At 40.8% G+C, this 27,505-nt stretch overlaps 1 protein-coding gene across 3 annotated transcripts in view; it reads right to left on the bottom strand.

Annotated features, from left to right (window-relative positions):
• ELMO1 (engulfment and cell motility 1) overlaps nt 1-27,505 on the bottom strand; it is a 592,587-nt gene that overhangs the window by 299,295 nt on the left and 265,787 nt on the right. For all 3 annotated transcript variants that reach the window (XM_055420868.2, XM_055420867.2, XM_055420869.2), the window contains exon 14: nt 9,133-9,237. In XM_055420868.2, the coding sequence (XP_055276843.1) occupies nt 9,133-9,237 (105 nt within the window). The remainder of the gene's footprint in view (nt 1-9,132; nt 9,238-27,505) is intronic.

The following is a 27,505-nucleotide window of genomic DNA, read 5'->3' as shown; positions in this document are numbered from 1 at the left end:
TAATTACACATTACACACTGTCTTGTAATTATGCCACTTGGGAAACTGCCAATTTTCCCCTTGAAATGTTAAAAGTTCCTTAATTTATTTTAAAGGCTCATCATCGCCTCCATCAGCACCCCGTTAGTGCATGAGGGATACTTGGTTTCTGTGCCCCTTTATGTGAAGGCTGTGGGCAGCGAGAATTCCATTGCATGGTCTAACACCCAGCACAGAGGGCTGACTGTGCGGAAAGCCCCCAGACACTGGACTCATGCATTTATAATAATATCTGATGACTTTCTTTCTTTAATATTTACAACCAGAGAATTTGAGAAGCATGCCTAATCTTTTCCTCTACTCTTGGGAGGTTGAAATTAAAGTCCTTTATTCTCAGCAAGAGAACAAATACTGAACACAAGATGAAGCACCTGCTCTCCAGGAGCTGACAACAAGCCTGGAAAGACAACATTCAGCGCAGAAATATGAAGCCCCCAGGAGACAGGACAGTAACCAAGATAACTTTATGCACCAGGAAAAGAAAAAGTCAAGTGCGAGACGTTGAACACCCACTGTGTGCTGACGATGCACCCAGAACTTCACAAAGGTCGCCAATATCATGGCCACTAAGTCAGGTCCCTCAGGTAGCAGGCAGACAACTAGAATTCATAAAGCAGCCAGACAGAATGTAATAGGGAGTCCTGGAGCTCACAATTCTTTTGGAGAGAGAGAGTGCAGGCCCTGCCACAGGAAATTCAAATTCTCTTTTCATTAAAAATACTGTGTCAGGGGAGCAAAATACATCCTTAGAACTTACTTGATCTGCAGTTGCAATCTCTACATGAATCTATGAACCCCTAAAATGCACAAGGTATGGACACGGGGTATGGAAGCAAACTCTTCGGTGTTAAACTCAGCTCTAGCACAAGCATTTCCTTAGCTGTGTGTAATCCCGCCTGTGTATCAGTTTCCCCATTCACAAAATGGAAATAATGACAGCGTCAACCTGAGTGAGTTGATGTTGAAAGTGAGTATTGAAAGAGATTTCTCTTCCTCTGCCTCTGTGCAATTGCTTCAGTTGTGTCTGACTCTTTGCGACCCTACAGACTGTAGCCTGCCAGCTCCTCTGTCCATGGGATTCTCCAGGCAAGACTACTGAAGTGAGTTGCCATGCTCTCTTCCAGGGAGTCTTCTCGAACCTGGGATCGAACCAGTGTCTCTTATGTCTGCTGCGTTGACAGGTGGGTTCTTTACCACTAGTTCCACCTGGGAAGCTCCTCTCTTTGGTTTGATGCTTTTTTAGCATATGAGAAAATGAACCGTTTTTTATTTTCAGTGTGAATATGTCTCCCTCTGAGAAAGATATAAGCAATAACAGAAACATCTCATTTGCACACTTTTGGCTGTTATTGTGGCATATTTAAATAGCTTATCTGACTTTTTTTAGGGTCTAGGATTAATGAACGGTTTGCTTCTGTCTGGCTGTAATGCCAAAAGGTTTTGAACCTTCTGAAATCCTTCTGCATGTCACTTCTCCTGTCATTAATCTGAAACTAATGACCACATCTGCAATCTGGAAAGCTTTGTAGTGATCCCTTCAACAGGCTTGATTACCCCTTTAAATAGCATGATGTGAGTAGCAATCAAATATGTGGTAATATGACAATATATAGGAAAAAGACAGCCTCAGTTTTCAAAGGATTTACAATCTAATAAAGACACTGTGATATTTATATAAAGTCTGTAATAAAATGGAAGGAGAAGGTGCCACCTCTCCTCATTTTAGGAACAACCTTCTGATCATGCTAGATTTAGGAAGATCAGAACTGAATATAAACACTTGTTTGATGGTCCCATCACCTTCCTGTGTCTTCTAAGCATTCCTGATTCTGTCCCTTTACCCATCATGTCAGGAAGAACAGACCTGTTGTATTCATCACAATCCAGGCCCTGAGAAAGGAGACTGCAGACTACAAAGAGCCTAAGATTTGGAAGCCAAAACATAAGTTCAAAGTCAGCTGGTCTCCTGGCTGTTTGACGTAGTGGAGCTCTTAGTACTTCTCTAAGTCCCAGGTCCTGAATCAATAAAATTGTGATAACACACCTGTCTCAAAAGCTTTTCTTGAGGACTGAGCTAAATACATGGAGCACATCTTATAAGTTACCGAACCTATACTAGGTACTCATTTTCTCTGAACAATCAGGGGAAGACAAGCATTACCATAAAGAATTAGTTCCATCCTGAAATGACGTCTTTAGTTTAGCATTTCTCTCAGGTATTTTTTCCAATCCCAGTTCCTCCCCAGACCTGACCATTGTGTGTTTAGAATCCTTAGTTTCTTCCTTATGACCTCCTGTTTTGTGGCTAAATCTTGCCTCCCACAATAGCCAGTATGAGTCTTGAACCAAAAGAAAACCAAGGCATTTGGTCTCAGCAGTTTCCAGTGAATACTTAAAAACAGCAAGAATATGTGTGCTAAGATCAAAGGTTTTATTTCCAGTGGAGTCACTAAGCTTCTTTCTTCCAAGGTACTAAGAATTGTCATTCCAGGGAGTAAAAAGAAAAGGAAGATGAAACAACAGACTATATGCTCAGTAATCTGTCTCTGAGTGACAGCAGAATCATGGGAGCGAGCCAAGCGCCACCCTCCACCTCTCACAGAGAGAGCCTGGGGTGGGGGTGGGGGTGGGGAGCTCTGGGAATGAAGCATTTCCAGAAAAAGAAAAAAAGCAATTATGCCCACAGTAAATAAGACCCAAAGTCTGAAATCATGCTATGCCTTCAGATTTTACTCTGGGCACAGTGGGATGCTCAGATTTGCAATTTCTCCTTGTGTTCTGTGCCCATCCAAGTGTGGGTTAATTCAATTACATCTGCTGCTTTCATTAATACATGGTTACCAAGTTTATTCAAACAATATATGAAAAACCAGACTGCCCATCAATAAATTCATGTTTCAAAAATATACTTTTATATGATTGTTAAGAGAACCAAAGACCATGATTCCCAGATGGTAAAAACGAATTGATCACTGGCAAGAGACGATCGAAATAAAACTAAAGAAACTACTCAACTAACAAGCAATCATTAAAATCCACTATGTGCCGGGTGCCAGAGGTATGGTTGTGGGCCAGGGGTGGTTCCCAAAGTGTTCTGAACTGTGGTTAGAAAAATCTTTCTAGCAGCTAGCCTGCAAGGTGGGTTCAAAGAGTACAGGCTTTAGAAGGGAGGTTATTAAGATAATATTGTAACAATCTACATGAATAGCTAAGAAGAACAGATGAGAGGAAAAGAGAAAGTTTAGGATGGAGAACACATAGAATGTGGTATCTATATAGGTTTGGGCTCACTGCCTATCAGAAACGAAGACCTGGACAGATGTCCCATGTACATATAGCGTCTGGATGTCTCCAAAGGACTATCCCCTCACAGCTTGCAGATCTATTTCATCTATGACACCATTGTCCATCCACTCAAGCCAGTATTTCTCTCTTTCTTGGAGAGAATCAAATTTATCTCAGCTCCAAAATAATTCATTCAAACAGCTTCTCCCCAATGCCATGGCTACTACCGTCATTCAGGTGACTATCGTTTCTCTGTAATTTCCCCGATTTCATTTTCACTGCTAGTATTGATTTCTCACATTTCTTTTCTGGCAGGAGAATGATTTTTCTAAAATTGACTCTTATTCTCTTTCCTTAAAATAGTTCAAAAATTCTTCACTGCCTTTGGGTTAAGGCCCAAACAACTTAATACTACATGAAGGGTGCCTAACGAACCAGCCCACAATTATCTCCCAAGCCCTGATCATATCTGCCACTCCCTGCCTTAACCATGCTGTGCTATTTGTGGTTCCTTAAACAAAACACACATCTTTATGCCTCTGTTTGCATGTTTCCCTCTATTTAGAGTACTTTATCACACGCTTTTCCCCTCACCTGATAATTAGTAATACCCAACAGGTCTAAGTGTTATGTCACTTCTTCCAGGAAGTCCTCCTGACCTGACATCTCTGTTTGTGATGCTTCTCTGTGTCCCCAGTATGATTCCTACACAATCAAAATCCACTGAGTGGCTTGGAAAGTGCTGGTATTTATCTCTTCCCCCAGCTTCCTCTACTTTCCATCTGTAGACAGTAAAATCCTCAAGGACAGGACTCATGAGTGACTTGTTCCTTGGGGAATTCCTGTCTCCTCACTCACTGCAGGCTATTTGATAGTTACTCAGTAAATGCATGCAGCCTGAGCGCCTGAAAAGAAAATGGTCCATAGACTGAGCCAGGAGGATCGTGCACATTTGATAAGCAGGCAGAAGGGAAGAAACCCATCAGAGAGACAAGACAGTGAAGGAGAGAACCAAGACAGACACCAGAGGCTGCAGGCAGAAAAGGGCGAACTGGCCAATGGAAACGGTGTCCGGTGTCAACAGGAGGGCAAATGAGACAAAAGAGTGGGTGAGGGCTCTTCATGTAGCAGGACAACAGTTTCTGGAAAGTGATGGGTACCAAGTGTTGAAAAGTGAGGGGCAGGTGAGTTAGAACATGGCACAAGAAGACAACAGGGAAAAACACACAGTGCTGGAGGGAACAAAGTAGCTGGAGGGCGGTGGAGTGTATCAAGCGCAAAGAAGGAATGTGTGTGTGTGTGCCCGTGCGTGTGTGTGCGTGCGTGTGTGTGCACGAGTGTGTGTGCGCGCATACAATTCTTTATAAAAACCTCAGCCATAAATCTGACTGGCAAAGTGAAAAGTGAGACTATAGATTCAGGTAAAGAATACGTGTTTACTGAATGAAAGATATAAATAATAAGTAAATAACTGCATTTAGATAAGAAATTTACCATTTAAAAAAACCCAAATTTTATCAAAATGTAAACTTATTAAAAACCCCAAGAGCAAACCTTTATATTTCAGAAAAGACCACTCAGCTCATAGACCAAAATCTGTAATTAGCTGTTGAGATGACAATTTTCATTGTCTCTATTTCACTGCCATTGGGACATCTGTTTTCTTGTGTGTGTGTGAGCTCAGTTGTGTCTGACTCTTTGCAACTCCACAGACTGTAGCCCACCAGGCTCTTCTGTCTGTGGAATTTTCCAGGCAAGAATACTGGGGCGGGTTGCCATTTTCTACTCCAGAGAATCTTCCTGATCCAGAGATCAAACCTTCGCCTCCTGCATCTCCTACATTGGCAGGAGGAGTTTTTACTACTGTGCTACCTGGGAAGCCTGCTTTCATAGTCACCACAAAACTTCCTTGCGGGACTTGCTTAGTGACTCAGTGGATAACAACCGCCCTGCCAATGCAGATGACGTAGACTCGATCCCTAGTCTGGAAGGTTCCACATGCCAGAGAGCAACTAACCTCGTGCGCCACAACTATTGAGCCTGTGTTCTGGAACCCACAAGCAGCAACTACTGAAGCCAGGTGCAGCCAGAGCTGATGCTCCACGACAAGACAAGCCACCACAGTGAGAGGCCTGCACACTGCAACTACAGAGTAGGCCCAATCTCCACAACTAGAGAAAGCCTGTGCAAAGCAACAGACTCACTGCAGCCAAAAACAAGTAAATTAATAAATAAAAATTTTTAAAAAAGAAATCTAAAACTTCCTTTGCAATGCCTCAGCTTTTATATACGATCCTGTAATCCCGTTCATTCACATAAATAGCTTTAGCTTTTCAAGTAGCAGTTAATGACCCCGAATTCAGATAAGACACAGAAGAAACATCAAGGAAGGAACACATTTCAGAAAACAACACATATCTCAGTTATCAGAATGTCTAACCAAGAAGAAAAGTGCCTGTGGGTGAAAAGGGCCACACTTTTCTTTCAAACAGGATTTTCTTTTAAGTCCCTATCAGATGTAAAGTCCTATCAGGTTGCTACGGTATTAGTTTAACTGTGTGGATCTCTGAAAGACATGGGAATACCAGACCACCTGACCTGCCTCTTGAGAAACCTGTACGCAGGTCAGGAAGCAACAGTTAGAACTGGACATGGAACAACAGACTGGTTCAAAATAGGAAAATGAGTACGTCAAGGCTGTATATTGTCACCCTGCTTATTTAACTTATATGCAGAGTACATCATGAGGAACGCTGGGCTGGAAGAAGCACAAGCTGGAATCAAGATTGCTGGGAGAAATATCAATAACCTCAGATATGCACAAGACACCACCTTTATTGCAGAAAGGGAAGAGGAACTAAAAAGCTTCTTGATGAAAGTGAAAGAGGAGAGTGAAAAACTTGGCTTGAAGCTCAACATTCAGAAAACAAAGATCATGGCATCTGGTCCCATCACTTCATGGGAAATAGAGGGAAAACAGTGCCTGTGGAATTAAGTGTCAGACTTAATTTTGGGGCTCCAAAATCACTGCAGATGGTGACTGCAGCTATGAAATTAAAAGATGATTACTCCTTGGAAGGAAAGTTATGACCAATCTAGACAGCATATTAAAAAGCAGAGACAATACTTTGCCAACAAAGGTCGGTCTAGTCAAGGCTATGGTTTTTCCTGTGGTCATGTATGGATGTGAGAGTTGGACTGTGAAGAAAGCTGAGCGCCAAAGAATTGATGCTTTTGAACTGTGGTGTTGGAGAAGACTCTTGAGAGTCCCTTGGACTGCAAGGAGATCCAACCAGTCCATCCTAAAGGAGATCAGTCCTGGGTATTCACTGGAAGGACTGATGCTGAAGCTGAAACTCCAATACTTTGGCCACCTCATGTGATGAGTTGACTCATTGGAAAAGACCTTGAAGCTGGGAGGGATTGGGGGCAGGCAGAGAAGGGGACGACAGAGGATGAGATGGCTGGATGGCATCACCGACTCGATGGATATGAGTTTGGGTAAACTCCGGGAGTTGGTGATGGTCAGGGAGGCCTGGCATGCTGTGATTCATGGGCTCACAAAGAGTTGGACATGACTGAGTGACTGAACTGAACTGAACTGATGGTGGTTCAGAGAACACATTGAAGAAAATGCACTTAAAATACTATATTACTCTTCTTTAGACATATGCTCCTTACCCAATTAACAATACGTTGAGCATCAATATTCTAATTTTAGAAACATTCATCCACAAACACTAATCAGTTAATGCTAAATTCAATTTCTAATAGGCTTCTTCTATTCACACTCAGCTCTCTAAGGCTATACTACATGGTATCTCAAAAATTAATTTACTTACTGTGGGAGCAATTACATTCCTAGAAAAAAATCTGTGCAATAAATGTATGCACATATAAAACAAATTAAAGTTTTTGAAAAAACAATTTTCTTATGGAAAATTATATTTCTAACCGAGTACCTGAGAAGTGCATAAAACTTTCAGAGAAAAGCATAAAATCCTTCATACAATTAAATTATAAATAATGCTTCAATATAAGTCAAAGCTTGTCAAATTGCATATACAGAAAAACAGATAAAGTTAAAATATTTGAAAAGGCCCTGATACTGGGAAAGATCGGAGCGGGGAGGAGAAGGGGCCGACAGAGGATGAGATGGTTGTATGGCGTCACTGACTCAATGGACATGTTTGAGTAAACTCCGGGAGTTGGTGATGGACAGGGAGACCTGGCGTGCTGCAGTCCATGGGGTCACAAAGAGTCAGACACAACTGAGCAACTGAACTGAACTGATAGTGCTTACAGGGAATTCAGATCTGGCATGGCTTTTTTTCGAAGGAGTCACTACTGGGTAGGATAATTTTTCGTGGTGCAGACTGTCCCATGTTTTAGAAGGTTGTGCCTTGCCTGGAGAATCCCAGGGACGGGGGAGCCTCGTGGGCTGTCGTCTATGGGGTCGCACAGAGTCGGACACGACTGAAGCGACGTAGCAGCAGCAGCAGTAGCAGCAGCCCAAGGGGCATGGTGACCACCAAAAAAAAAAAGCATGCTCACACATTTCCAAATGCTCCCTGGAGCAATAAAGCTCCCTAATTTGGAGAAGAAACTGTAGCCCATTCAAAAGGAATGGCCCACATTTACATCACCAGGTAATAATAGTGAAAGGTCTTGAACCCTGGTCTCCAAAAAGCCAGTGCTAAGAGGGATCCAGCAGAGCATGTCTGAGGTAAATGCTCATGTGCTAAGTCACTTCAGTTGTGTTTGACTCTCTGCCACCCTATGGACTATAGTCTGCCAGGCCTCTCTGTTCATGGGATTTTCCAGGCAAGAACACTGCAGTGGTTGCCATGCCCTTCTCCAGGGGATCTTCCCAACCCAGAGATCGAACCTACATCTCTTAAAGTCTCCTACATTGGCAAACAGGTTCTTTTACCACTAGTGCCACCTGGGAAGCCCCATACAGGCTCATATCCTACTCCGATTTCAGCTTTAGTCTTCATGCGTTAGGATTTTCATTCACTGACTATTTTCTAAGCTTATCTCTAGTCATCACTTTAACCACTCACGAATGCCCTTGCCCATTTATTCATATCCCCCTTCATCTCAATCACGGATCTATATTTCTCACCCAACTGTGGTCCTCTCTCTAGAGACCGGGGACAGAGGTCAACACAAATCCAGGGCCTCCAGTGGAGCAGCCTTGATGGGCAGGCCTTCAATGTCACTGTCTCCAGGCTCCAGTTCATTCATACTCTGTCTTTCCTGCCAGTGCAGAGCTGGGCACCTTCTACTTTCCTTTAGCCCCCCCCCCCCACAAAGGAATCTGCCTTGGTAGCTGGTGTTTCACTAATCTGTTATGAAATGCAAGAAGGCATTTCTCCTCCCTCCCCATCTCTTCCACACTTCTCTGTTTATCTTATTGTATCTCCAGCATTAGATTGAACAGAGCAGTACTAGACAGAATCCTGAGACTCTTCTCAAGAAGTCAGAGAAGTCTTAAGAGATTTCCATTTCTCTTTGTTATTTAAGATTAAGAGATTTTGCCATAATCAAATAACTGAATTATATAAAATATTTTTCCAATATCTAGTATATTTTTAAAATGTCGTCATGTGAAAAAAAAAAAACTTAAAGTTAAAAATCCCTACTTTGGTGTTCATTTCATTTAATTTTCATTTTTAACTTTACTAAATAACAGAAGCAAAACTCTGGGGCCACTCATCTAAAGGGTAATCCCTCCATATATACAAGTTGGAAATTCAAATTCAGCAGAAAACCTACAACAGTTGAAAGAGACCACATGCTTACCCGGATGTAGGCATCCTGATGGTGCTTGGCGAAGTACAGCATGTTGTCCAGAGCTAACATCCCAGGAGGGGTCTGGGTAAAGTCCATGGCGGGGTTGACATGATTCTGTGATTAAAACAAAAGGTTTGATCAGGTTAGTTCTTCAGTAGATTTCATCAACAACCACTAGAGGTCTGGTTTCCCTCCACAAGACCACAAAGTACCACAAGGCAAACTCCAAATAATCAAGCAGGACATTTGCTGTCTCCATGGGAGCCTGTTGGGGTGGCGATGGGGGCTTCTTTCTACAGGTGCGTCAAAACCAGCTTCTAGACACAGGGTTGGGAGACTCAGCTGAAAATCGAAATATGGGATTATTCTTAGACATGTGACTCTGCAAGAAAAGAAAATAATGCAAAAACAGTTATTTTTGGTGGCTGTGCTCTACTGGAACCAATAGTATTTGGGAAGAAAGACCTGGGATAAAGCTGTATGTCTGCCATTTACCTTTCTGCACCTTAACTTCCTCATCCTCATGAGTGAGGGTAAAGTGTGGTCACACCAGTCCATGGTGTTTGTGAACTGTCCAGGCTTACAGGTCTCTGCAGACACATGACTATAAAATTCAGATGTTCACAGGGTGCTAACATCTGCCTACTTCCAGGGGGTGCTCTGGCCTTGTCACCCACACAATATCAAGAACCACACACAAAAAAACCCCACAATAGTTATAAATATGCCCAACAAATTGTCCATATGCTCAAGATTACTCAGTAAACACCACCAGAGACTCCTAGTCAGGGCAGTAAACCACTTTCCACAGCCAACTGTCGAAAACAATCACCAACATCTGTCTTGAAAATTCAGATCTAAATGGCTAATGATTTGGGGGGCTTCCCAGGTGGCACTAGTGGTGTATAGGACCCACCCACTAATGCAGGAGATGTAACAGTTGAGGGTTCCATCCCTGGGCTGGAAAGATACCCTGGGAGGAGGGCATGGCAACCCACTCCAGTATTCTTGCCTGGAGAATCTCATGGAGAGAGGAGCCTGGGAGGCTATGGTCCACAAAGTTGGTGGACAAAGTCAGACATTAGCCCATATGCAAATGATTTGAGGGAAGTCACTTTTCTGCTCAAGAGATGGAAAAGAAATGCTGAAGTGATATTAAAGAAACTACTCTGTCCTCATAATCTAAGTAATTTGTATGAAAGAATATATTTTTATTTTGTTCCTGAATACTTCTTAATAAACAGTCTGACTCTTTGATCTGCCAGAGAAATTTTGGTCAATGGTAATTTTTTCTAATTTACATACAGGAAAAATTTTTTGTTCACTTGTTCAAACAACCCACACTTTTTTACCGCCTTCAAGAATACACAGAAGTTGTTTTTTCCATGCTGATTTGACACTGTTTTATGAACTAATAATATCTAAAATTATAGGACAATGGTTGCCTACTGGCCACAGTTCCACAATTTTCAGAAACCTCTGTCCATATCTGTAAAGAAATTTGGGCCAGTGTAATGATTTCAATATTTTATTTTAGCACTTTAACCTGATTTGTTAAGATGTTGAAAAAAATTCTTAAATACCAAAGTACTACTAGTTAGGATAAGAAAGATATATTTCATAAATAAATAAAATTGTTACAAAAATGAAAATCATTGAGCACATCAAATGCAGTGAGTTCAGTTCAGTTCAGTTCAGTCGCTCAGTCGTGTCCGACTCTCCGTGACCCCATGAATCACAGCACGCCAGTGAGATACGGCCTTAATCTGATACTCACTGGTGTACGAGAGTCAGACCTGAATTCAAAAGTGGGGGTGGGTCGGTGAAGCAAAATGCTTAAAATAAATGATCAAAGATGTAGTCTAAAAAGTAACTTGCAATGAAAATCTTGCAATATTTTCAGTTCTTTAGAAGAGAATAGTAGAACTTCCCTCATTATGTGTACGTTTTTATTTTGACTTGAATGTATTCGATTTTCATGAACACAAGTAACATACAAATGTTACTATCTGCTGAGTACTCTTCAGGGCTAGCACTTGTTTGGGTTTCACTAGAGTTCTCTCATCTAATAAATAGGTGGTGGGCACTATTGCTATCCCCATTTTATTAATTTTTAATATACAATGCTGTTTTATTTTTGTTTAATTCTGGAGTAGAATACTCCAAAATTCATCTCATATTTTTTCTTAGGTGTACATTTTATTGAAGTATAGTTGATTTACAACATTATATTGATTTCAACATTTGAAGTTATTATAAAATATTCGCTGTGCTATACAATATGTCCTTATATGTTTTATTTTATCCATAGTAGTTTGTACCTTTTAATCCCATATTCCAATTCTGCCCCTCCCCACTTCACCCTCCCCACTGGTAACCACCAGTTTGTTCTCCATATCTGTGAGTCTTTTTCTGTCTTGTTCTGGTCATTCATTTGTCTTATTTTTCAGATTACACACATAAGTGATAGCACACAGTATTTGTCTTTCTCCATCTGACTAATGTCACATCCTCCAGGTCTATCCATCTTGTTAAAAACGGTGAAATTTTATTTTTTTTATGGCTGAGTAGAAATCAATTGTATGTATATATGTGTGTGTGTGTGTGTGTGTGTATACACACATATATCTACATCTATGTCACATCTTCTTTACCCATTTGTGGCTGGACACTTTGGTTGTTTTCACATCTTGGCTATGCTGCTATGAACACTGGGATACATGTATTTTTTTTGAATTAGTGTTTCAGTTTTCTTTGGATATATACCCAGGAATGGAATTGCTGGGTTATATGGTAGTTCTATTTTTAGTTTTTTGAGGAAGCACCATACTGTTTTCCATAGTGGCTGCATGAATTTTATTGATGAGGAAACTGCACCTCAGATGAGATAAGAATCTTGCCCAGGAACTTGCAACTTGAACTTGGAAGTGCAGGCAACATCTTGCAGACAACAAGTTTCCACATGCTTTTGTTCCTACTTTTCTCCTTTATATGTTGAATGCATTTATTTGGTACTGCTAGCCATTTATACTTTATATAGCCTGAGAAAAGCTTGAGAAAAAAGTAGGCTAATCAATATTAGCTGCTACACAGCATGGTTGAGCCAACAAAGAAGAGTGTGCCAAATAAAAGAGAAAAACATGACATTTACTTCAGACTTATTTCTAGTGTTGGTCTATGAATCTATTCCAGAAATAAGTATATAGAAAGACAATCATCTGAAAAAGAAATCAGTTTCTCTGAATCTAGTTTGAACAACCCTCCAAAACTATGTGTTAGTGAAGCTGACCAAGGAGAAGGCCCTATGGGTCAAGGGTCATCAGTCTTGTTTGAATAGTGCTCCCGGAACCCCCTAGAAGCCTCTTTCAGTCAATTACACACTTCCTTAGGCACACAATGCGGGTATCGAATAGGGCACTGCTGCTTTCAAAGGTCTTACAGTAAAGAAAAAGTATATTTTTATGGTTCTTTTAAAGATTCATGTGGCTATTTAGCAAACCCAATAAAATAATGTCTGCTATCTGCTAGGTGTTCTATAAAGCACCTTGAAGATTCTCTTGCTGCTGCTGCTGCTGCTAAGTCACTTCAGTCGTGTCCGACTCTGTGTGACCCCATAGACGGAAGCCCACCAGGCTCCCCCGTCTCTGGGATTCTCCAGGCAAGAACACTGGAGTGGGTTGCCACTTCCTTCTCCAATGTGTGAAAGTGAAAAGTGAAAGTGAAGTCTCTCAGTCGTGTCCGACCCTTAGCTAATCCTCATAAAATTCCCACAAAGCGCGTCTTATTATTTTCCTCCATTGACAGTAGAAAACTGAGGCGCTGAGCATCTGTGTAGCTTGCTGAATTTTAGAGCCAGAATGTGGCAGAACCAGAATCTGAACTAAGGTCACAGGCTTTAAACCAGAATTTAAGTGTCAAGTTGCTGCTCAACCAGACACCTTTGGAAATTTTACAAAGATGTCCGAAGCAGGTTCTCAGTCGTTGTAGTTTTCCCCAGTCAACACTTTGTTCAGGCAAAATGGGTCTGTAAGCCATCCTTTTCAATAAAATCTCTAATTTCTCCATCCCTCCCAGACATAACAGACCAGAGTCTCTCTCATGTTCAATAAACCAGGTCTCATTGTCTCCAACAAATAGGCTCTTATTAAACCAAAGTCAATTAGAAAATTTCCTTTGATTTTCTATGACTTGCTCTAAATTATGAAGCATCATTGCATTTTAGATTAAAAAAAACTTGCCTTGTAAGTGAACTATACTCTAGTTTTTTTCTGTCTCTGTCTTTTTAACTCTGGGTATCATTTTTCCAGCCTCTCTCTCCTTGAAATGATTGTTTCCTCTATCTCTTTTGGTTTTAACAGCCAGTGAAATTATTTTACAAGCATAGATTCTGATAATGGAAAAAGTATAAGAATTACTTGCCAAAACATTTGAGAGTTCTCTATACTGTGACGAAAATAATCTGAGAACCCAGCAAGGCCAACAGTTCCCCTATTCCTTCTTTATTTATGAGATGCTCTGGATACAGATTTATTTTCTTTTCTTGTTCCATGTTATTTTTTTTCCACCTGTCTTGAAATGGAAGCTGCAAGTGCTTTGATAAATGACTTGAAAATTTCCCTTGTTTTACTGCAAAGCCTGTGTACCTCTGTACATCCTCCTGAAATGCCATTTGTTAGAGCCTGTAGAAGTGCTGCTCCCTGAATCACATCAGACAGCTCTAAGCCCCTGGAGAAAGGGGGAGCAGCCACTTACGTTTCCAAGGCACCAAGAATTTTCACTTTGGGAAAATGGTACCAACCAACTGAAGATAGCATGATTTATTTTATAGCGAGCACCCTATGTACGGTTTGTGTTTAGTGTTCCTAGAAATCTGTTTCTCTTCTATTATCCTCATGCCAGTTTTCTAAGTTGAATTGTTTCAACCACACATCCAAGATCTAAGATAGAGAATCTTTAAATATGTTCCAGGCCCAAATCACTGGAGGTCACTAGAGAGTTGCGGACTTCAAATATAAGCTAGGCTGGTCATCTGATCTTATAGTTAAGAAAACTAAGCACCTAGTGAACAGTGGTGCTCCAACTTAAGCAGAAATTCAAACCAAATCTCCTGAAGGCTCTGCTGAAGCACCAATTGCTGGCCCCTCTGATTCAGGAGGGCTGGAGTGAAGTCCAAGGATCTGCATCTCTAACAAGTTTCCAAGTGATGCAGGTGCTGCCAGTTGGGGAACACAGTTTGAGACCTACTGATGACTGCAATGACTCATCTCAAATAACACAAGTAATATCAAAGTAAGATCTGGAATCCACATCCTCATCCCCTGAGTCCCATGCAGCTTCTCTAAGTATCCCTGAGACCCTGATCCCGAGTATCATGCTTTAAACTGACTGGTTCCAGGGTGTGATGCATTATAAATGTACTTGCTGTTTATCTGCTTTGTGCTTTGCCCTCTTACTGAGAAAACAGAAATTTCCTTTTTCAGAAAAAGGAATTATAATTTAGAAACCTCTCACTTCTATTTCTCAAATTTCTGACTAAAATAATATATATTAGTACCTCCACAGGGAAGGTAGGAACCTGTAATCAGTCAATATTCTTTTACTCCTGAATGCTTCCTGGTTGGGGAAGCAGTGCTGGCATGAGCCTGAATGATTTTTAAATGATCTGTGTTTTTCAATTACCAATGCCATGCTAGTCCTTCATTAGTGTGGATAATAAAGAGATGATTACAATAATGCCTGCCAGATGGCATATCGCAGAGAAAGCCTTTGAGGATTCAGGAGTTAATATTTGTGCTTTACAAATGCCTACATTTGCTGAACAAATATAGCATTAAAAGCAACCTTTAAAACAAATCACATTGAGTGAATATTCATTCAGTCTAGGAAAAGCCCCATCAAGGCTATTTCTTGAGGCTGGTAAATTAAGGTCACGTTCTCCAAGGGGAAGCAGGTTTTGATGGTTGCAAAAGATCACGTGGGAGTTGTGCCAATTGTGCATGCCTTCCACTCCTCCCCTCCCAACCCAGGAGAAAGGGTATGTGGGCATTTCAACAGGTTCCTACAACAGCACTTATCCACCTTGGATGCCCCTGAAAATCCCCTTTGGAGCTTTGAAAAATTCTGATGTCCAGGCTCTACCCAAAATCTGTTAAGTGGAAACCAAGCAACTGGATTTCTGAAGCTCCAATGTCCAGCCAAGATTGAGAACACTTTCCCAAATCATCAGGTCTCAAATTTGAGCATGATCAGAATCTAATAGAGGGTATGTTCAGTTAAATTGCTGGGCACCACCCCTAGAGTTTCTGGTTGGGCAGATCTGGTTGAGGCCTGAGAATCAAACATGTTTCCAAGTGTTACTGATGGTCTCTGGACCATACTTTGAGAACCTCTGCTCTAAAGCCACAGTAACCCAATGCAAGAGAGTTCTAGGGACCAATACTCACCAACTGATGGAGTTGGAACCTTGATTCCCTGTATCAAAGTGTTTGGTTTGGCAGGGACTTTTGTTGTGATGTCTGCTTTAGGGAAGATATGCATTCTTCAAATTGATACAGGTCCAGCACTCTCTCACCTGGCTGCTTCACACAGTTATATGGGAAGTTCCTAACAGTATCTGACTATTTGACCCTCCAAAGTCCTAGACATAGCCCTTAGAAATCTTTGGATTCTGTCCTTGGTCTCTTTCCATTAAATTCAATAAAAATGAATAGTTTGGATGAATACAGAGAAGGCAGCTTATTAAATCTGACCTAAGAGTGGGCAAGATGGTAAATATATTGAAGAGCAGAAAAATAGCTGTGACTGGGTATAGGTCGGCATTGTGCCAGGTACTCCAAAGGGGCGATTTAATTTAATCTTCCCAACTACCCAGTGAGGCAAGTTATTAAGGAGGCAAATGTTATTCTTCTCTGCCTACAGATGAGAGTGACTGGTGCAAGATCCTGGTTAAAAGTGGCAAAGTCACAACTTCAACCCTGTAGCTTCTTTTTTCCTATTTAGGTTCTAAAGGTCTTTGGAGAATAGGAAAATGGGTCCCATTAGGAAGTAGAAGTTTAATCAGAGAAATGTAACATCCCATAAAAACACTGTTTTAAAAATTCAAGAACAAATCTACTAGAGAAAAAGGGAAATCTGGCTCACAAATAATTCATGAGATTCCAGTTCCACGTCATTAAAATTTGATTCTTTTAGGTAAAGCACAAAGGATCTGTATAAAAGAAAGATGCTAAGACAGACTATCTGGCTTCCATGCTGGACCTCCCTCTGAACTGTACATTCTCTTCTCTTTGCCTGGCCTCTGGAACACCCCTACACCTCTGCTTGTCTTTCTAATGCCATTCACCCACCTGTTACTCTTTGGTTTTCCTGACCTTCAACTTGGCTCCATTTCTCTTCCTTCCACAGGTCCGCAACTAATCTTTTGGGGAATACCTCTAATTCAGTTGAGCTCTGAGACCATCCACTACTATCCAGTGTCACTAGGAACCCCCTTCTTGGGTCTGTTCGGCAACCTAGGAGAGTTCGTGACCTATTCTATATTAAGAAGTACGAGTTAGAGTTGGCAATATAAGTCCAAGATGAATCAATTTCAAGTGGCAGGGAGGAGGCTCTGACAGGCTGAGGTTTTATTAACAGGAGCACAACCAGAAGAACAGAGGAGGGTTCCACCATCTCCGCCCAGCTGAGGCCATACCTGTACCCAACACAGAGTTCTGGGGGCCCCACTGCAAACCAGCTCCTGACACACAGGAAATTATACAGAAGGGCAGCCAGGAAGAAGCAGAAATATTTGGACAGAAAGGTGTGTCAGAAAAGTTGGGGGAAAAAAAAAAACTTTAGATTTTTAGCCCAGGGAAAAAAGCATATGTGGTATGATGGTGGTGGTATGTAGTAGGATGGGAGTTGTGGGTTTGATCACTATTGTCCTCAGGCATCTGAAGGATTGATATCATTGTAAGGGCAGCTACAGGAAGCAGAATTGGCAGAAAACAGCCTTTTCAGAAATACTGAAGCAAGGACTGGATGTCCAGCCCAAATGTTTTCCCAGAACTAAAGGGTAGAGAATTGGAGCAAAGGACAATAGATACCTTGCAGCTCTGGTTCATTCCTTTTCTTATCAAATCATTTTGGATTTCTACTACTGTGCAAGGCACCACGGGAGACAAACATGATAAATTTCATCCAAAGATTAAAACAAAATAGTACTTGGCTTCAAGAAACTTCTGTCTCAGAAGTGAATTATTAAAAGCCTTAACAATACAGCTTTGAAATATGCACATGCGCATATACATACACACACACACACACACCACAAGCATAAGTAACTTCACACATGCATACTGTGGAAGCTCCCACACAGAAAATTCTGGATCTAAGGCAAATTTCCTTAGTCAAAAAACATGTATATGTATGGCTGAGTCCCTTTGCTGTCCACCTGAAACTATCACAACATTGTTAACTGGCTATACCCCAATATAAAAGAAAAAAATTTTTTAATTGTCCTTTTAAAAATTACTCTTAAAAGGTCAGAAAAGGCCATGCAGTGCTATGCATACAATATTTATGAAAAACTGTGCTCACTCTTACTTCATTATCTTGAAGAAACAGAGTTGAGACTTACTGAATAAAAGAATAAATTCTAATATTGTTTATTTGGTATGTTGATTTAACAGTCAATACAAAGAATTACCATGAAAACTCAATTAAAAATGCCTTGGGAATAAATCTCCTTTAAAATGAAGCTGGTTATGGTTTAAAAAAAAAAAAGCCTTCATGAATAATGAAATAATGCTGTCAAGGTTTATAAAGATATCTGCAATTTTTCTACTGATCTGAATGCATGCAGGATTCTCAACGACCCAAGCACCGTGGCTCTTGCTAGCAACACCCTACTCTTTCTTCCCTGAACTCCCAGCAGCTTTTTCACTGCTCCTTTTAGAACTCCCTTTTTGCCAACCTTTTATAGTTTTAAAACAGGAGGTGAACTAGCATCAATTATGCACAGTGGGTTTTTCTGTCTCCCTTTTTTCACCCATCCCCAGAGCACAGGCTAAAAGGTCCATCAAAGAACACAGAACATGTGCTACCCTCACTCCAGGGCTGGCCCTGCGTGAACCCATTCCCTCTAAGCCTAGCACAGCTCTCCAGGCAGCCTCTGATATGGGCACCACCGCTGACATGGGAGACAAAACCTCTTTTCTGTGATGGAGCCAGGAGCTGGTCAAGATGCTGCTGCTACATATGGATTCTCAGGAGGTCAAAGGGATGCAGGGGCTTGTGCACTACAATCCTCACCTCTAGGACCTAGCACTGCATGGAGCTAGTGATGGTGATGACAGCTCTAATCATGGAAGTGACACAGCTAACACACACACAGCACTTAATGGAGGCTGAGGACTATTCTAAGCCAGGGGTTACTTCTGCCCAGGGGCCAGATTGGGTCCACCACTCAATTTTTCAGAGTTGTGAATTTAAAAGTGTGTGTCCCTTCTTATATTTTTAAATCTTGGTTTTATTCAAGAGGAAAATAATTATCTCTGACACATGAAAATTATATGAAATTAAAATTTCAATGTTCATAAAGAAAGCTTTGTCAGAACACAGCTATGCACATTTATTTACATATTATCTGTACCTGCTTTAGCATTTGGCCTACAAGGCCTAAAATTTTTACTCGCTGACCCTTCTTTTACAAGAAAAGTTTGGCAACCCTCTTTCTAAGTGTTTTGTTTTCACAGAAATGCTGTGAGTTAAGAAAAATAATGACTCTTTAATCAAAGTTAAACATCTCAACTATCAAAGAAATGCTAATGTTTGGTAAATGTTTGGTACCTGTATAACACAAGCCCTATGTGAATGTTTAATGTTTTGCTCCCCTGGAAAATATTGTACTGATTTTAAAGATTACTAAATTTTAACTGGATAAATCCTGTGTCTCAAAAATGTTAAGTTGAAAGGAATGTTTTTAGTAGCCTTAATTTGTGATGCAAAGTCCCACCTTGGTGTCTTCAGGTCCCTTCTCCTTGCCAACCAAAGGCAAATCTGGGAAGGGACCTTTGACACACTTTTATGTAAGACTTTTATACTTTATATAACTTTATGTAAGACTGCCTGCAATTTTGATGAGTCAGGGATCTGGATTGTGTCTCATAAGCATTTTCCTCCTTCCCTCCTTCAGCACAACTCTTGTAAATGGCAAAGTCCTGGCTTTTAAATTTGGAGACTGTGTTCTCTTCTCCACACCAGTAGAATTCTTATGGCTGTTTTAAAGATGAAGAAATTGAGGAGTAGAGAAGTTAGGTGTCTTGCCTACATTCACACAAACATTATGCTTGGATTTGAACCCAGAAGTCCAGAGCCCATTTCTTAATGGCTATTCTAAAAGGAGAACTGGGTAACTACACAAAGGGTGTAGGGTGGGGTCCGGTGGGGTGGGAATCACTTAATGGAATATTGTATGTGTGCATGCACAGTCACTACAGTCATGTCTGACTCATTGCGACCCAATGGACCATAGCCCTTCAGGCTCCTCTGTCTATGGGATTCTCCAGGCAAAAATCCTGGAGTGGGATGCCATGTCCTCCTCCAGGGGATCTTCCCTACCCAGGGATCGAACCCAGGTTTCCTGCATTACCAGCGGATTCTTTACCTCTGAGCACTGGGGAAGCCTGATAAAACATTACATAGCCTTTAAGAATTATCTTCATAAATAAAATAGACAAACCATTAGCCAGACTCATCAAGACAAAAAGGGAGAACAATCAAAACAACAAAATTAGAAATGAAAATGGAGAAATCACAACAGACAGCACAGAAGTACAAAGGATCATAAGAGACTACTATCAGCAACTATATGCCAATAAAATGGACAACTTGGAAGAAATGGACAAATTCTTAGAAAAGTATAACTTTTCCAAAACTGAACCAGAAAGAAATAGAAACTCTTAACAGACCCATCACAAGCACGGAAATTGAAACTGTAATCAGATTTCCAGTAAACAAAAACCCAGCATCAGGCAGCTTCACAGCTGAATTCTTACCAAAAATTTAAAGAAGAGCTAACACCTATTCTACTCAAACTCTTCCAGAAAATTGCAAAGGAAGGTAAACTTCCAACTCATTCTATGAGGCCACCATCACCTAATACCAAAACCAGACAAAGATGCCACAACAAAAGAAAACTACAGGTCAATATCACTGATGAACATAGATGCAAAAATCCTTAACAAAATTCTAGCAAACAGAATCCAACAACATATTAAAAAGGTCATACATCAAGAGCAAGTGGTTTTTATCCCAGTGATGATTCTTTAATATCCACAGATGAATCAATGTGATACACATTAACAAATTGAAAGATAAAAACCATATGATTATCTCAATAGATGCAGAGAAAGCCTTTGACAAAATTCAACATCCATTTATGATAAAACCCTCCAGAAACCAGGAATAGACGGAACATACCTCAACATAATAAAAGCCATATATGGTAAACCCACAGCAAACATTATCCTCAATGGTGAAAAATTGAAAGCGCTTCCCCTAAAGTCAGGAACAAGACAAGGGTGTCCACTCTCACCACTACTATTCAACATTTTTGGAAGTTTTAGCCATAGCAATCAGAGAAGAAAAAGAAACAAAAGGAATCCAGACTGGAAAAGAAGAAGTAAAACTCTCACTGTTTGCAGATGACATGATCCTCTACATAGGAAACCCTAAAGACTCTACCAGAAAATTACTAGAGCTAATCAATGAATATAGTAAAGTCGCAAGATATAACATTATCACACAGAAATCCTTTGCATTCTTATACACTAACAATGAGAAAACAGAAAGAGAAATTAAGGAAACAATACCATTCACCATTGCAACAAAATGAATAAAATACTTAGGAATAAATCTACCTAAAGAAACAAAAGACCTCTATATAGAAAACTATAAAACAATGATGAAAGAAATCAAAGATGACACAAATAGATGGAGAACTATACCATGTTCATGGATCAGAAGAGTATATTACCCAAAGCAATCTATAGATTCAATGCAATCCCTATCAGGCTACCAACAGTATTTTTCAGAGAACTAAAACAAATAATTTCACAATTTGTATGGAAATACAATAAACCTCGAATAGCCAAAGCAATCTTGAGAAAGAAGAATGAAACTAGAGGAATCAACCTGCCTGACTTCAGACTATACTACAAAGCTACAGTCATCAAGACAGTATGGTACTGGCACAAAGACAGAAATATAGATCAATGAAACAAAATAGAAAGCCCAGAGATAAATCCACACACCTATGGACATCTTATCTATGACAAAGGAGGCAAGAATATGCAATGGAGAAAAGACAATCTCTTTAACAAGTGGTGCTGGGAAAACTGGTCAACTACTTATAAAACAAAGAAACTAGAACACTTTCTAACACCATACACAAAAATAAACTCAAAGTGGATTAAAGATCTAAACATAAGACCAGAAACTATAAAACTCCTAGAGGAAAACATAGGCAAAACACTCTGACAAAAACAACAGCAGGATCCTCTATGACCCACCTCCCAGAATAGTGGAAATAAAAGCAAAAATAAACAAATGGGACCGAATTAAACTTAAAAGTTTTGCACAACGAAGGAAAGTACAAGCAAGGTGAGAAGACTGCCTTCAGAATGGGAGAAAATAATAGCAAATGAAGCAACTGACAAAGAATTAATCTCCAAAATGTACAAGCAGCTCCTGCAGCTCAATTCCAGAAAAATAAACGACCCAATCAAAAAATGGGCCAAAGAACTAAACAGACATTTCTCCAAAGAAGACATGCAGATGGCTAACAAACACATGAAAAGATGCTCAACATCCCTCATAATCAGAGAAATGCAAATCAAAACCACAATGAGATACCATTTCACACCAGTCAGAATGGCTGCTATCCAAAAGTCTACAAATAATAAATGCTGGAGAGGGTGAGGAAAAAAAGGAACCCTCTTACACTGTTGGTGGGAATGCAAACTAATACAGCCACTATGGAGAACAGTGTGGAGATTCCTTATAACACTGGAAATAGAACTGCCATATGACCCAGCTATCCCACTGCTGGGCATACACACCAAGGAAACTAGAATTGAAAGAGACACATGTACCCCAATGTTCATCGCAGCACTGTTTACAATAGCCAGGACATGGAAGCAACCTAGATGCCCATCGGCAGACAAATGGATAAGAAAGCTGTGGTACATATATGCAAGGGAATATTACTCAGCCATTAAAAAGAATGCATTTGAATCAATTCTAATGAGGTGGATGAAACTGAAGCCTATTATACAGAGTTAAGAAAGTTAGAAAGAAAAACACCAATACCGTATACTAACACATATATGTGGAATTTAGAAAGATGGTAACGATGACCCTATATGCGAGACAGCAAAAGAGACACAGATGTAAACAACAGTCTTTTGGACTCTGTGGGAGAAGGCAAGGGTGGGATGATTTGAGAGGGTAGCATTGAAATGTGCATATTATCATATGTGAAGGGGATCGCCAGTCCAGGTTCGATGCATGAGACAGGGTGCTCAGGGCAGGTGTACTGGGATGACCTGGGGGATGGAATGGGGAGGGAGGTGGAAGGGAGGATCTGGATGGGGAACACATGTGCTCCCATGGCTGATTCATGTTGATGTTTGGCAAAAAAACACTACACTATTGTAAAGTAATTAGCCTTCAAGTAAAATAAATAAATTTTAAAAAATTATCTTCACAGAGTACTTAGTTAGGAATATAAAATATATGTGGTACTCTGTGTAGAATTTCAATAGTAGTATAATGACATTGTGTATTTTATACACAGTACTCTCTCTATGTATTCTTATTACATTACATATATATATCAGTTCAGTTCAGTTCAGTCGCTCAGTCGTGTCTGATTCTTTGCGACCCCATGAATCACAGCACACCAGGCCTCCCTGTCCATCACCAACTCCCGAAGTTCACTCAAACTCATATCCTTTGAGTCGGTGATGCCATCCAGCCATCTCATTCTCTGTCATCCCCGTCTCCTCCCACCCCCAATCCTTCCTAGCATCAGACTCTTTTTCCAGTGAGTCAACTCGTCGCATGAGGTGGCCAAAGTATTGGAGTTTCAGCTTTAGCATCAGTCCTTCCAATGAACACCCAGGACTGATCTCCTTTAGAATGGACTGGTTGGATCTCCTTGCAGTCCAAGGGACTCTCAAGAGTCTTCTCCAGCACCACAGTTCAAAAGCATCAATTCTTCGGCGATTAGCTTTCTTCACAGTCCAACTCTCACATCCATACATGACCACAGGAAAAACCATAGCCTTGACTAGACGGACCTTGGTTGGCAAAGTAATGTCTCTGCTTTTTAATATGCTATCTAGGTTGGTCATAACTTTCCTTCCAAGGAGTAAGCATCTTTTAATTTCATAGCTGCAGTCACCATCTGCAGTGATTTTGGAGCCCCAAAATTAAGTCTGACACTTTATTCCACAGGCACTGTTTTCCCTCTATTTCCCATGAAGTGATGGGACCAGATGCCATGATCTTTGTTTTCTGAATGTTGAGCTTCAAGCCAACCTTTTCATTCTCCTCTTTCACTTTCAAGAGGCTTTTGAGTTCTTCTTCACTTTCTGCCATAAGGGTGGTGTCATCTGCATATCTGAGGTTATTGATATTTCTCCCGGCAATCTCGATTCCAGCTTGTGCTTCTTCCAGCCCAGCGTTCCTCATGATGTACTCTGCATATAAGTTAAATAAGCAGGGTGACAATATACAACCTTGACGTACTCCTTTTCCTATTTGGAACCAGTCTGTTGTTCCATGTCCATTCCTAACTGTTGCTTCCTGACCTGCATACAGGTTTCTCAAGAGGCAGGTCAGGTGGTCTGGTATTCCCATCTCTTTCAGAATGTTCCAGAGTTTATTGTGATCCATAAAACAAACATATACATGCAGGCAATATCAAGATATACACTTAGCATGTAATTGTGAGTTTTTAAAAACTGGAAGGAAACTTCCCAAAGTATTAATGGTAATTTATTTGTAGTGGTAGGGAGATAGAAGACTTTTTTTCCCTACCTGTCCATATTTTTCAAATTTTCTCTAATGAAGATGCATTGCTTCTTACTTATATCTGAGTAGAGGTGTGCCCACTGTTTTCTAAAAGGAAACAGAGACCATCCTGCAGGAAAAGATGAGAAATGGTTCGGATTCTCACCTGGACTCTGCCCAAGCCTTTTCTGAAAGTCCCCTGCAGGTCATGTCCAGTTGTGCCCAAGGGACACAGCTGGGCAGAAAGGCTCATCTTCACCTGCCCAAGCAAGTCCTGTGCAGAACAGCTTGCCTCCTGAATACAGCATTTCAGAAAGTGTGAGAATTTAGACATTTCCCTCAGAAGAAGAAGGCCAGAAAGAGGTCCCTTATCTGAGTCAGAGGCAATTTCAGGTCCTGAGGCCCCTCTGGCTGGGATCACTGCAGGGCATTTGCTCAATTTGCCAGCGCTACAAAAGGTACAGCCCTCTGGGCTTAAAGGACTCCCCTTCTTTAACCCGATCCTTTTAAGCCAGCATCTCCAGGAGCCTGACTGTTCACACCTCACTTCACTTTGTCAGGAAACTAGAATCACAGCTTTGGCCTGAGTGAGGCACTTCACTACTGACTGGCCAATCCTGGGCCAGCCCAGGGGTGGTCACCTGTAAATGCTGGCAGTTGGACAATATTATCTTGATGGGACCCTTCAGCTCTAAAGTCTTTAGAGCTGTAAATGTTCAGGGTTCCCCAAATATGTAGGGCTGAACCTTTGAAACTGCCAATATCTGACCATTTGTGATCTGCAGTAATGGAATTTCACATGGTTCAATCTAAAAATAGTAAAGCTAAATAGATGCAGCCACCCCAGTTACCTTGAAAATTCTTGAAAGAAGATGGCTTCCTAAAGAATGTAATGGAAGCAATTCCAAAGAGAATAGCTGGAGCTGAGGATAGAAAGACCTGAAGGAGTGCCACAGTTTTAGTTTGAAAGTCAGTAATAAAATAGATTTTTTTAAAACAAACTTCTAAAAATGCGTCTTATGACACACTTTCCGCCTCTAAGAAATCAGCAAAACCATGGCAGAAATATCTCCCTTCCTGGCTGCCACTCATAGGAGCCAACAGAAAAGCAAGTGACCTCTCCTTGATTTGGTTTTGCTCACATTATATCTACCCATCTGCAGATACAATGACTGTGACTGTCTCAGTCCTGAGAATAAGGATCTGAAAAACAAGGATTTGAGACCATTACCAATGAGACAGCAATAAACCCTGAAAGAGGATTAGAATTATTGAAAATGTTAGATAAATGCCAAGTTGCCCCTAACCTTAGCAAACAGATTGAATGGAATTATTAAGAAAAACTGCTGCTACTGCTGCTAAGTCGCTTCAGTCATGTCCGACTCTGTGCGACCCCATAGACGGCAGCCCACCAGGCTCCCCCGTCCCTGGGATTCTCCAGGCAAGAACACTGGAGTGGGTTTGCCATTTCCTCCTCCAATGCATGAAAGTGAAAAGTGAAGTCGCTCAATCGTGTCCGACTCTTCGCAACCCCATGGACTGCAGCCCACCAGTCTCCTCCGCCCATGGAATTTTCCAGGCAAGAGCACTGGTGTGGGTTACCATGGCCGCCTTCCACGTTAAAAAAGAGAACGCCTCCTGGTTGTGTTGCAAACGTCACATGCTCTAGAACCTGGTCCTGAAGGACCCCCAGCGTGCAAGGATCTGTCAGGTTACCCAGAGGCTGAGGGCAGGGCTGAGGGACAAGAGAGACTGAAACTAACTTCTTCAAGTCTGATTTATTTTTTGGTGGTTATTTGAACTAAATTCAACCTCCTCTAACAACTGGGTCTTTAATTCGATCTCAGAAAAAAATAACTTCAAACATACACATCATGGCTTTCAACTGGTAATGTCATCGCAAAATATATATGTAAAGAAAATTGGACTCAAAATTTCTACAAACATTATTTCAAAGTACAAAAACATGCAGGGAAGTGATATGCATCAGGATAAGATAGAGGAAGGATGAAAAGGGACAGGTGCGGAGAGAGGGGGGCATGGACTTAATCTGTAATGTCTTGTTTTCTTAATCATGCTTCCTCCCCAAATAAAGATGTTCGAAGAAAATACAGTTGAATGTTACTATCTATTAAATCTAAATTGTAAGTACATACATGAATATCTTTGGTGGTGGTGGCGACTTTGTCACTCAGTCGTGTCTGACACTTGCGATCCCATGGACTGGAGCCCATCAGGCGCCTCTGTCCATGGGATTTTCCAAGCAAGAATACTGGAGTGGGTTGCCATTTTTCCCTCCAAGGGATCTTCCCCACCCAGGGATTGAACTCAGTTCTCCTGCATTTGCAGAAAGATTCTTTACCGCTGAGCCACCAGGGAAGCCCAATATCTTTTATATTCAGTTATTTTTCTCTGAGTAAAATAGTTCATTATTACAATGCAAATTTAGAAAGGCTACATTTTATTAGTGTTATTTGACTACAGCAACTGAAGTCAGTTTAATAATTTTAGAACTTTGCACCTGAAATATGAAGGCATAATAAAATGTAAGATGAAAGGTAGTTGTGACCAGAACTGCAAATGGGCACTGACATTTGCTATTACTTTCATACTGATTACGCTATAATTTTCCTCTGCTGTACTCTGGCATGTAACAGAGAAATGAAATGTATTTTTAACAACAAAAGAGGAAACCAAATATAAAAGAAGACTCTTGGAGATCAGTATTCCTATTACCTTTAGTGAAATTCAGTTGATACCTCTGTTTCTCTTAGATAAGGAATATTAATAGGAACATTTCAATCCTCCACAAATGAATCTTTCTTCAACAGAGTGAGTGCATACATGGGCAGTCTGTAAAACCACTCTGAACATATTTATATAAACTCCTCCCTTGTCTACAAAAAGAGCATAATTTCCTCTCCTAGTCTCTCATTTTTCTAGTCAAGGATCAATTTTCTCTTCAGCACCTTGAAGGAAAGAAGCTTTGCTGAGTTCTTACATATCAGACAAAAGGCAGAGGAGGTAGAGTCTATTTGTTCACAAAGTGCTCACTCTTCATCAGTAAAGCTGGTGTAGGTGGTACCTTCCTCAGTGGCACCGTATGCAGGGGCTGAGATGGGAAAAATCAAGGAACAGTTCAAAGGGAGCACAGGTGGCCCCCCAAAAAGACCCCATAAAAGCCCACCTCTAGGACTACAGTGCAGTGCTCGGAGAATATCCACCTGGGTCCTGTGCCCACTGTGTTCACAGGGCTTATTCTCCAAATAATTCACCCTAAATGGCTTTGAACAGGCAGGAAAGTCTCTTCAGTTCTGACAAG

Source organism: Moschus berezovskii, chromosome 3 (genome assembly GCF_049115385.1).
Source record: "Moschus berezovskii isolate FMDL1 chromosome 3, NW_MosBer_1.0, whole genome shotgun sequence".
Lineage (NCBI taxonomy): Eukaryota > Metazoa > Chordata > Mammalia > Artiodactyla > Moschidae > Moschus > Moschus berezovskii.
This window is presented reverse-complemented; position numbering and strand designations above follow the sequence as displayed.